Source organism: Colias eurytheme, chromosome 28 (assembly GCF_061535395.1).
Source record: "Colias eurytheme isolate Ceu_HAF_F1 chromosome 28, ilColEury1 Martin Lab GWU primary, whole genome shotgun sequence".
In the NCBI taxonomy this organism is placed as follows: Eukaryota; Metazoa; Arthropoda; class Insecta; order Lepidoptera; family Pieridae; genus Colias; species Colias eurytheme.
In genome coordinates this window covers 5591875-5605188 of record NC_143007.1, presented here as the reverse complement: position 1 = coordinate 5605188, position 13314 = coordinate 5591875, and the positions used below count along the sequence as shown (strand labels likewise).

The 13314-nt window shown below is 30.7% G+C and overlaps 1 protein-coding gene across 1 annotated transcript; it reads left to right on the top strand.

Moving 5' to 3' along the window:
• The first annotated feature begins 8629 nt into the window (after positions 1–8629).
• Positions 8630–10393, top strand: LOC149896667 (uncharacterized). Its single transcript, XM_090117666.1, has one exon. The coding sequence runs from the start codon at positions 8716–8718 to the stop codon at positions 10309–10311; it is 1596 nt and encodes a 531-aa protein (XP_089973792.1). The 5' UTR covers positions 8630–8715; the 3' UTR covers positions 10312–10393.
• Positions 10394–13314: the final 2921 nt, after the last annotated feature.

Sequence of the window (13314 nt, the reverse complement as noted above, 5' to 3'; positions counted from 1 at the left end):
TTAACAAAAAAAAGATGGCGGGATTAAAATTGCTAATAGGAATAAAATTGCTCTATATACTTAAGTATAAAAGTATATATATATAGTTAATCGTTAAAATCATCATATATTATAGCCTACGATTATCAAGGATAATTTAGGATTCTTAGTAAAATATTTTTTTAAACCGGTCCAGTAGTTTCTGAGCCTATTCAATTCAAACAAACAATCAAAAAATTTCATGTTTATAATATTAGTGTAGATCGTGCTCTTCTTTAAATATTTTTTCAATATCATTCATTCAAAATATTACTGATGTACACAATAATAATGTTGCTGGTGAATGATATTTATCATAGATATAATTAGCAGTTTTTGAGATTTTCTATTACAGGCAAACAAAAGATTTCCTCTCATAACATTAAAGTAGATATTAATAGTTTAATGTGCTTGATTTCAGCTAAAAAATATTTCGAATTGGCTGTAATCAGCTTGGGTGATATAAAATTTAGAAATAAAGTGGGGTACTATTTAAAATAATACATAATATTATCTTTACAATATAAATGTTCATCCCTTATTGGTTTAATAATTCAATTGTAAAAAGCAATTAAACATGTCATATTGTAAGATTATATAAAATTAAATTATTTTTTATGTTTCTTGCTGACGCTACAATCTCACCGCGACAGATGTGATGCGAAATTTAATAAGATCGAAATACAAAACAACCTTGACTTTGCATATCTATCAATCGAAGCCATCTTTTTAAAATGATTCAAAAAAATCACCGGAAAAGGGAACCCATCCAGTCACTGACCACGGCAAACGTTGCTTCACCTTCGTAAGAATATTGATATGGATTTCATGTTGCAGTTAAATTGAGAATACTGTATTTTTGTGAATTTATTGATACTAGCTTGTCCCAAGATAAAAAAATAATAATATTATAGCCTATTGTATAATTAATCGGTAGGTAAAGCCTACATATTACATAAGCTTTCAGAAAAAGATTTTAAAATTGATCAGGTGGGTTCAAATCCTTCCTTTTTATACATATTATAATATTATGTATGGATATACTTTTCATTTACTGTGTGTGCAGCTTATAATGTAGGTACAAATATTATATACATTAAATTTACATGATAATCTGATGTATATTCTAATAAGGATACCTATTCAGAATTCAGAGTGTCTGATACTACCGTAAAACCTATCTTAGGACAAATAATCACTAAAACTAGAAATTTTTTAAATGTCCGATTCTTTGTTTTACTTACAACATATTATTACAAGTTCATTAGTAATATCTATGACATGACCCCGCAGTATTAACACAGGTATTAATTACGACCTTTGTATTTTATTCTTTTCATTTCAAGAAATAATATATTTCCTGGGATATTAAAATTATTATGTGAGTAAATAACAATACTAATATCGAAAAATGTTATCAATATCAGAATGGTTTATTTTTAAGATATAAGTAGTTAATTGGTTAAATCGTTTAATATATTTTCAACTTCGATGAGACTAGTTTTTTTACGTTTATCTATATTAGTATTGTCTTTTATAGTGTGATGATTGCAAGAACGAAATAAACCACTCAAAAACAAAACAATATAACCATAAACATTCACAGTAAAATAAAAGCTCTTACCTTATTATTTACCTTACCTTTATATTAATCTTTTCGCATCCAATTTTCTCTAGTCCCAACAAAAAGTAATAACTCCTTTTCATTTGGACAAAAAAACAAAATCGAACGAAATAGAATAGTAACACAATAGTAATAAACATTAATTATACAATATACATGCTTTAACTATTGTATTTAAATTCGGAATTGACATCAATATTTTTTTTATCTAGCTGCATTATTTTTTAATATTTTCCTATTTTCCCGCGCATAGTCTAACTAGCACAGATTAAATTCGAATTCCGTACGTTTACGATTCGATTACTTTTTTTAATTACGTAAAATGTTGCCAGTATACAATTTTTTTCGTTTTTGTTACTTTTACATAATAGCAGTAAAAATTAAGCTAGTTACAAATAATTCGTGACTTCATCACCTATGTCATTTAATTCACTCACGATATTATAATTTCATGGGTTACGTTTCAACACCTACATCCTTGTTTTATGTAACTGTTAAAAAGTATTTTTTTTGACTAATAAAGAACATAGTTTTTATATTGTAGTGTAAAAATAGTAATGTATATTGCTAATCCATACTAATATTATAAATGCGAAAGTAACTCTGTCTGTCTGTCTGTTACTCAATCACGCCTAAACTACTGAACCAATTTGCATGAAATTTGGTATGGAGATATTTTGATACCCGAGAAAGGACATAGGCTATCTTTTATTGCGAAATATGTACCACGGGCGAAGCCGGGGCGGACCACTAGTTTTATATATTTTGTAGGCGCAATAATATTTATTGCGCGTGCTTTGGTCGAGTTTTAAAGTATGGTTATATTAATTTAGATTTCAAACATTAATGTATTTAACACAATTAATACCAGTGATGTCCCAAACTATTTAAAACTAAAATCTTAAGCATAGTTTTAAAAACTCGCGTTACAAGCAAAATGTAATCAATATATCTCTATAATTTTGTACTCCATACAGTAAAGAAATACTATATCAAGAAGACAATTAAGTATAATTTAGTTATCAAAATAATATAACATCATCTGTCCATTTAGATTATCAAAATTTAAATAAGACATTGAATATGACTAATTATGTAATATCTACGCGCTACGCGCGTTTAATGGCGCCTGCTACGTGCTACAGTATAATATAATGTTATAGGAATTACCTTGTAAATTAATAATAGAAATTACTTTGCATTTTGTTGTTTAAAACATGGAAAAATATTTTTTCTAAATTATTTATGTTGAAATACCTATTGGATAAATATTAAATAACATTTTACTAACAACTATATGGATATTAAACTTATCTGAAATAAAGGAAATAAATAAATAAATTATATTTGAACACCTATATCTTAAAATCATATAAATCGATTTTTGATCACATTAATTTAGCTACCTAAATATATTTTTTTTAATTGGTAAAAAATTCCTTTCACTATGTGTATGATACGATTTTTAATGTTGAATATGATAATCTAAAAAAAATCCCGTTTATTCAGTCATTGCCTCTAAAAAAATATCATCGACGGAGTATTGAACTGTATTACGAATTTGTTACGTGATTTGCAAACGAAAACACAATATTTACAATTTAGGTCGGTTAAAATATTTCACATTCCTAAACGTGACGATGTTCTTTTTTTATCTGTGCATCTTGAAAGAAATAAGAGCTTTGGCGCACTTTTTCGTTTTATTCGTAAATTTTAAATTAAAAATGATTGAATGAATGATTTCTATGGAGACATAAATTAATATTCTCAACAGGCTTATATAAAATATATTAAACAGTATTTTTATGTGTTGTTCCGGTAATAACGTATTGTATGTTTTAATTTTAATATCCAATATACATTGTGATTGTTGTGTTTTACTGAATTTATTATAACTTCCATATTTTTTTATTTGATGCTGCTGCCCTTTGCACCTGCTATGCTTCCCGCTTTCCCGGCTCTGCCGGTAAGTTTAGTTTTGTAAGTTTTTCTAAAATTTCTAGTAAATTAAGTAAGTAAAGAGATAGAAACAACCCAAAAATTAGTAAAAGCCTTCCTGTTGTTGAGTTAAATGAGTGATGTAATGAATAATAACACGAGAGGATAGATTTTTCTTACATTTTTACGATACTACGTCTTAACCTCATTATCCGTCTTCATTATTTTGAGTTTGTGGATAAAACAAAATATAAATATTTACTATCAAATGCCTCCAATAAATTCGTGATACCTATTCCATTACAACGGCTCCATTTCAATATTACTCAATATCTATACCCCAATTCCTTCTATATTTTCAGCATATATTTGAATCCTCCATAAACTTATTGTTTTCTACCTCAATATATTCGAGACACCTTCCAAGTTAAATTTTATATTTACAACGTGACTAAAATATTAACTAGGTATATTTGTTACCCCAATTGCTTCTGAATTTTCAGCATGTCAATGCAGCATGTGCAATCTTTATATATAAAAACTAGCGGTCCGCCCCGGCTTCGCCCGTGGTACCTACATGTTTAAACTATCCTATCTCTCAAGTTGGATCGAACTGCACATGGTGTGCGAATTTTATTTTAATCGGTTAAGTGGTTTAGGAGTCCATTGAGGACAAACATTGTGACACGAGATTTATATACTTATATTAAGATTAAGGTGAATACCTATATTTCCCTTGGTCACGGTTCTTAGGAGAGAAAACGTAAACATGTACCACGGGCGAAGCCGGGGCGGAACGCTAGTAATCTATATTTTTAAATAATAATTTATTTAATAATAATACATTTAAGATAATCCCCTATAACGTTAATCCCAAAAAGCGAATGACATTAACGGGACAAAAGCTAACTGTTCAACTCGACACAAAAATTCGCGACGTTAGTACGTGATCTTGGATTCATAATACAATGTTTTTTACGTGGTTCTGTATGTATATTATAATATTAATATTATGGTGTAAGTTATTTTATTTGCCTTTTTAGCCGACTTTAAAAAAAGAAGAAGGTTCTCAACTCGGCCGGCTCGGTCGGTATATATTTTTTAAATTGTATAATATGTATTATTCATCTATTTATAATGTAATTAATAGTTTCGGTGTGAAAATCGTATTCATCAGTGTTACTGTGAAAATAAAACATACGTAGTATATTATTATTAGTCTGTGATAAAACATAACTTTAAAAATACAATAACGATAAAACGGTTATATTTTTCAATTTAAATATTTATTCATACCTATGTACTTATTAAATCGACATTTTATGTTTTTACAAAAGTAGGTATTGTAAATATGTACCTAAATACAATCACATAAATAAACATCAAAGCCATTTCTCCCATCACAAAACTGTTAATCCGTCCGCACGAACCCCAAAAAATGCTGTAACATATTGATACAATCACATCACGGTGCAACTATGATGACATCCATGATAAGACAGGGAAATACTTGGAATAGCGTCTGGCGTTTATCTTTTTATTTTATGCGAAAACCAGAAAAATGCTATCGGTCAGTGACATGGTTAATCAAAAAAAAGGATAAAGAAAGAAAAGCATGTTCAATTTTATAACCTACTAGCTGTGCCCCGCGGTTTTACCCGCATTGCTATGCACATATTGGTCTTAGCTGAGCGGTACGGGGATATAAGTATATAACCCACTAATATATTATATATTTTGTACTTATATGTAGGTACCACATTAGGTCTTATTTCTAAGACTAATTTAGTCAATCTTAACTTAAATAATAAAATGAATACGACACATTTGTTAGAAAATTTAATCGTTTTTTTAAGATATTAATTATTCAGTATTATCACTACTCACTACATAGTATAATTAAAGTTTAAACAAAGTCGCTTTATCTGTCCCTATGTCCCTTTGTATGCTTAAATCTTTAAAACTACGCAACGGATTTTGATGCGGTTTTTTGTAATAGATAGAGTGATTCAAGAGGAAGGTTTTAGTATATATAATTTATTATGTTGTAGACAAAGCGGGCGAAGCCGCGGGCGGAAAGCTAGTCTAACTATATTTTAATGTAATTAAATTGACAAAGGGCGATTTTAATTGATACTTATAAATACCCACTCCATCGTTTTTGGAAACTTAGATAATATGCTACAAACAAAGGGCGACTCCATAGTTTTTTTTACTTAGAGGTACTTGACCTCGTGTGAAGTTTAAAAATATATTTTAATAAATAAATAATATTCTTATTGGTAATCACTTCAATCCATACTAATATTATAAATGCGAAAGTAACTCTGTCTGTCTGTCTGTTACTCAATCACGCCTTAACTACTGAACCAATTTGCATGAAATTTGGTATAGAGATATTTTGATACCCGAGAAAGGATACCTATAGGCACAGACTAATAATAATATACTACGTATACAATTATAGGTTACCTTTTATTGCGAAATATGTACCTACCACGGGCGGACCTCTAGTAATTTAAATAATAAATAATGTAAATATAATAGATCAATTTTATTTATTCCCACTGAAAACTTAAATATTTAAGTATGTACTTTGTTCAAAATTATTCATAAAATTAGTGAACTAATACAGAGCAAGGCTTATAAAATGTTGTCTTATTCTTGAAAACTATAAAGAATAGACAAACTGGAACTCGCGTCTTCTGCCGTACTTACCGCCTGAAAAAAATGTAGGTAGGTTAATAATTAAAAAAAAATATCACTTGACAACGACTAGTAGTACAAGACAAAAAAGTTGGAAGACGGAAGTTTTTCCAAAAGTACCTATGAAAAATATGAATTTTAAATTGGCGCGAAAAACTATAAATCTTTGACATTTGACACCAGTGTTGCCAGTAAAAAATCAGTTGATGATACTATAGTAATAAAAATATGTTTTGCCTTTTAAAATTGTTTCAGTAAACAGAACAAAATCGATTATATAATCGATCTATAAAACAGATCCTATATTTTTATATTTTATCATCGAATCTTGGCAGCGTCTCAGTAAGAACTCCAAACATCTAAGAATCGTTCTATGATAATCGCAGAGATTCCCGCGGAATACCTATCTCTACGCATTTAGAATTTAAAGTATTTAGTGCAATGAACTTTACAATACCTAATATAGGTATTATGTACTTGTCCAGTTCCGTGTTTTAGGTTCTAAGACTGAATAATAATTTTCATTTTAACATTTTTGTCACAAAACATCAGAAGAAAATTTGAAAATGAATCTCAAATATTTATTCATATAGTATTCATATAATATGGAAATTAAAGACTTTAACGGATTTTTAGCGCGATTTATTCATTATAATTATACTCAGTCACCCCGTGACCACGCTCGCTGTTAACTGTTCGAAGATTCGGGTTAATAATAAATGAATAATTCGCGTCTAGAATCCGTTAAGAAGTCTTTCATTTCTTAATAATATTCCATTATTCCAAAAACAAATACAAGAAAATAATATATTTATGCTTCTTCTTGATGCCTGTAAACTTATTAGGTACATAGAAATTCATAATAAATTTGCCACCAGTTTTGAATGCAGTTTCTTTCGAAGCAAGCTAGAAATTCTGTAGTTATATAAAATGATCATTAACTACTGGTCCAATTTGTAAAATTCTTTCGGTGTTAGATAGCCCATTTTTCGAGGAAGGCTATAGGCTATAATATTATATCAATACGCTAAGACCAACTGCGGGTAAAACCGCGGGGCACACCTAGTATATTAGAAAATTAATAAATTGGCCCAATTTCTAATAAGACATTACATACTTAATGTATTTTCGGATTATATATAACACTAACGGTATTTTCGGATTTTAGGTTTTATTAAAAAAAAAAACATCGTTTAAAAATCAAAGGATTCAGATTTAGCTCCTTAAAAATCAAGTCACGAAACAAAATCTGAACCACCTGGCCGATACCATGGAGGTGACAAGTTTATTCGCATCAAAACAAAGTTATGTGTGAACGTGAAGATATTAAAATAAAAACTGTGTAAGTAATACGTATTTTTTTCCACTATCTGTGCCCCGTGGTTTTATTCCCAATACTCCGCTCCTATTGGCCTAAGCGTGATGATACCTATATAGCCTTTCTCGATAAATGGATTATCTAGTCCTAGTATACTAGTGAAAGAATTTTTCATATCGGACGTGTAGTTCCTGAGATTACCGCGTCCAAACACACAAACAAACAAACTTATAATATGTCATGATAATACATATTATATCAATGCTGTGTCTCCTCTAAAAATTTAAAGAACAAAAGAATACATTTCTACAACTACACCAATTGGTCATAAAAAAAATGTGTGCGTGTACTAACTAGTGTACACACGTAAGAAGTGAAACCTCTTTATGACCTTATTTTTCAAAAAATAATTTACTTTATGCAACTTTACAGAAATACGTCGAATCAAAGATGGCGCGTAACGGAAAAATGTCACGCGTAACGAAAAAATGTTACACTAAATTTTTTTCCAACCCCGAAGAAGTTTCACTTCAAAAATTTGCTTTGCCTTCCCGGGTCACTCATTTGCAAAGTATGACGTGTGTGTGCAAGATACGTATATGTACATTGATTATACAAATGTTTGAGCTCATCTATGAAAAAAAGCATTGAGAAAAGCATAAATACAAACAGGTACTATCCTACACTAATAATTTGTTGCTTTGTGTCACATTTGTGCACGGAAATATAGACATACATTATATATTTCCATGCGTTTGTGTCTTATTAATTATGCGAATATGAATGACCGGCATTATATTATCGGGCTATTAACTTGTATATAAAAATCACACATACAAGATATCATGACAAAATAATTTTTATAACGAATTATACAATATTTATTATTAAAATCCCAAAAAAAAATAACTTTTACGTCTCGGTTTTTCTAATTAATTTTTAAACATTTTTTGGTACGACTATTCGATTACAATTTTTTACAGTTGACAACACCATAGCGTCTAAATGTCAAAGTATGACAGTCCTAGAAATATTTTTCTGTGTTTTTTCGGAAAAAAGATAAACAATAAGTATTAAATGTATAATTTGTTACATTTGATTTGATATAAAAATGAGTGAAGAGGAAGACACGTATTGTCGATTATGTGCTGAACCGACGCCGAAAACTCAATTGATATCACCGGACGAAGATGTAGCAATTAGTTCCAAAGTGGCCACTAAATTACAATGGATAAACATCGATGTTTCATCTTCAAATACACTACCTAAAACGATATGTTTCTCTTGCTTCGATCTACTAGAAAGAACTTGGTTTTTCCTTCACAACGCGCGAACCGCACAGCTGAAACTATCAGCTATATTTGCCTCAAAGCAAACGTTAAATTCCGCTGATTCTGTATTAAAAAATGAAGGTATCCCCCCGTCCCTGATTGGAAGACCAGTAGACGAGAACTGGGAAGCGTTCCAGCAGCTAAAACAAGAGATTAAGATCGAAGTTGTTGATGGTAATGACGTTCAAAGTAAAGAGGACGTTAAAATCGAACATGACAGTGATCAGGATCTATTAGTGGTAAGAGTAGACTGTGATAACATAGACAGTGCAAATTCCACCGATAGTGACGTGCCACTCGACGTAACAGCGAAACGAAAGAGATTGAAACGAAAGAACAAAAAGTACGAGGACTCATTGAGTTTGGCTGATGAAAAACCAATAGATCCTCTACCAGACAGCATAACATGGGACAATCAGATGTGCAGGTGTGCGAAATGCGACGCTCAGTGCGAAAACATAGCCTCTCTACAAGTACATTCGTTACAAATTCACAACCGATGTTGTGCCTACAAATGCCTCGACTGTGATAAAGTTGTACATCGATTTAAAGCATTCGTCAAACATGTCCGCACTCATAAGGAGTACCTGCGATACTGCTGCGAGTTCTGCAACGATCTCTTCACGTTAACGTCCAACGTTCAAATACATAAAGCAAGAGTTCACAACGGAGTGTTTTTAACAAAATGTCGTAACTGCGGCGCGGAGTTCGACACACCAGAACAGTTACAAGAACACACACTTCTATACAATAAACGGCATAAACGATTATCAAGTCAGCGTGAAATAGAATTCGATCTGAAATGTAAAGACTGTAATAAGGAATTCAAATCGCGAAGCAACCTACAGCAGCATAGGCAAGTGCATAAAGAACGAACAAGAGACTTTTCATGTCATGTGTGCGGTAAAATGTTCTTTACAAAAGGTACATTGGGGACGCACATGCTTACCCACGAGGATAGTAAGCCGTTTAAATGCCCGTACTGTCCGCTAGCGTTCCGAGCAAGAGGTAATTTAACGTCACACATAAGTTTGCACTCTGGAGTAAAGCCTTTTGTCTGTGAGCAGTGTGGAAAGAGTTTTAGAGTGAAGCGACACTTGAAATCGCATTCTATCGTACATACAGACTTAATGCCGTTTGTATGTGAGTACTGTAACAAAAGCTTCAGGTTCAAGACTCGTTTAAACCTACATCTACGGCAGCACACAGGCGCTAAGCCCTATAAGTGTTTATTCTGCCAGCGAGACTTCACAAATGGGTCTAACTTTAAGAAACACATGAAACGACGACATGGGATTGATACATCGAAGAAATTTGAACAGCGAGTAGAGTTAAAAGACGTTATAGTGACTAGCGAACCAGAGAAAATGTTATAATGAATTTTAATTGAATAATGTACTGGATTTTTAAATAATTATTTCTAATATCTATTGCATAGGCAAGTATTGAATTAAATGTACATATATCATGTAAATGTATATAAATCAATTTTGTTTATTTTTTATATTAATGTATTGTATAATCCCTAAAATATTATTAATTCGAAAGTAACTCTTTGTTTGTCTGTCGGTCTATCTGTCTTGTCTAAACTACTTAACCAAATTGGATGAAATGTGGTTCCAAGGTAGTTTAATTTGAGTTTAATAAATTTATTAATTGCACTCTAGAAACCATAATTTACAAATTATTATTTATTCAATTAAAATAAAGTATTTACTAGAATTATATAATCAATCAAAAAAATAGACTAATTGATTTTTCATAAAATGTAGGTATGTGGAATAGTTTTCTATCCACTATCTATATATATATAAAACTCAAAGGTGACTGATATAGTGATCTATCAACGCACAGCCCAAACCACTGGACGTATCGGGCTGAAATTTGGCATGCTGGTAGATGTTAGGACGTAGGCATCCACTAAGAAAGGATTTCCCGAAATTCTTGCGGGAACGGGGAAAAACGGGGATGCACGTACAAAGTCGTGGGCGGAAGCTAGTATAACATAAAAACAATAACATGAATAGTGAATAATTATAGATGAAATTGTTAGTTCCTTACTCAGTGTACTAAAATTACATAGGTAAGTAGGTAAGTAGATCTATGTTTTTTAGTAAACCTACCTATCCATAATAATTGTACCTTATCGATTTTGAATATTATTTCATCTATAATATTATTTTTGAGTGCCAGAATATCCTTTTTTATTTTATTATTTCTAATCCCGGTTAAGTTTACTACATTTTGTTATAGTGACATATCTATGAGACAGTATTCGAACTACTGCAACTTCCTGAAAAACTTTTGACAGTTTTATATTCCATTCGCGCATTTAAAAACTTATATTGCCAGAATAACAAAGTTTGGTTTTGTTTTGATAAATAAGGAGACTTCAATTAAATATTATGCATTTAAAATACGAGTTCGCATAAAAAACGTATATTTTCTTCATTAATATGATGAAATGAAGCCTGTTTAGGTCCCAAATTAAAACGCTTTTTAGCTACATCGCCTACATCCTGTAATATGTTAACCGACTTTAAAAAAGGAGTAGGTCCTCCGTAATCAATTCAGCCGTTAAAATTATATTTTTTTAATATAATACGGACTTCCTTAAATTTGATTTATACCCACTATAGTTAAATCAACATAATATTATTATGTAATTCAATAATTTTAAGTATACCTACCTATTGTACTTACTTATCATCAGGATCGGTGATGACACATTAATTTTTCATCTTATTTATGCGTTTTTTTTTTTAAATCTATATTCATAAGGACACAGGTCTCCAACGACACTGTCAGTGAAATAATTATTGTAAATACACAATTTCATAATAAAATGCAAATATAATTTTCTTTTATTTCGTCACAATAAGACGTATTCGGAGCGTATCATCTCAAGTGACCCTTTGTTACAGTACTGTATTATAATGGGTACACATTACATTCAAAACTGCAAGTTTGACATGCTTGCATGCTAAGCTTGCATGGATGTTTTCATAAATGTGTTTATTGATATGTTTTTATAAATGCAAAAAGTAGGGATGTTCGATAAAGTAAATAGGTTTATATCACAGGTTTATATACTTATGAGACATTGTGATAATCCTACTAATTTTTATTTTTTTTAATTTATAATAATACCACAGACTAATAATAATATAGGTACTATAATACTACGTAACTACATACAAATAATACGTTTTAACTTTTAATCCGCGGGTGAAACCGCGTGGCACAGCTAGTAAGTATGTACCTAAGCATAACCATGGACCAATAATTTTGAAATATATCTTCAATCGAATTACTAACATATTATTTTGTCTATAACGCATTTTTCATTGTTAAAAAGTACATAAAAGCGTGTCTATCCTAATATTATAAATGCGAAAGTAACTCTGTCTGTATGTCTGTTACTCAATCACGCCTTAACTACTGAACCAATTTGTATGAAATTTGGTATAGAGATATTTTGATACTCGAGAAAGGACATAGGATAGGTTTTATCCCGGAAATCCTACGGGAACGGGTTTTTCTTTGAAAACGCGGGCGAAGCCGCGGGCGGAAAGCTAAACGTATTTGCATACAATTTACTTTACGTATCATAGACTACACTGTTGACTTTGAGATGTATGAGCAAATTCATATAACTCATCATAGAATAAAAAACAGATGTTTAATTTTATACTGCCAAGTTTCTTCAGTAAATAAATAACAATAAATAAATATTTCAGGACATTTTTCACACACGGCACGATCTCATCCCATACTAAACTTTTCACTTGTTTTATGGAAACCAGACGATAACAATGATTTAATTATTGAAATTAATCCAATTCAGAGGCATCCAAAAAAGTAATTTTCACATTAATTCTGGGTTCGATTCCCGCTTCTCGATTGGTACCAACTAAAAAACCAAAATCTCGGTCTGGCAGGAGTCAGGACACAGAAGGCTGATCACCTAATTGTCCGTAAAGAAAATCGATCAATGAAACATATTTGCTTAATACATCTGCGCCACTATAATGGATGAAAAATCTCCGAAAACACATTTTTACTCTACTTAAAGAAATATTCTTTAACATATACTTACATATTATAACTTAAATAGTTTAATGTTCATTAAAAAATGTTTTAATAGATAGACTCAACATAAATCTCTGTACTTTCTATCTAAATAATCTATGACAAAGAGTGGCACGCGATCGTCCGTCTTAAAATAAGGTCTGCTACACATAGGAGTATGTTATTGAGATACTAAGACTTAAAAAATGTCACTAAAATTTTTAGTTTTGTTTTTTATCTTTTAAACACACAACTTATTATGATAGATATGCAATTAAATTAACCTTCAAAGGTTTACTTTTGGATGT

What these genes read in the sequence shown, in the direction of transcription:
- LOC149896667 (XM_090117666.1), top strand. Translation starts at nt 8,716, where the DNA reads ATGAGTGAAGAGGAAGACACGTATTGTCGATTATGTGCTGAACCGACG.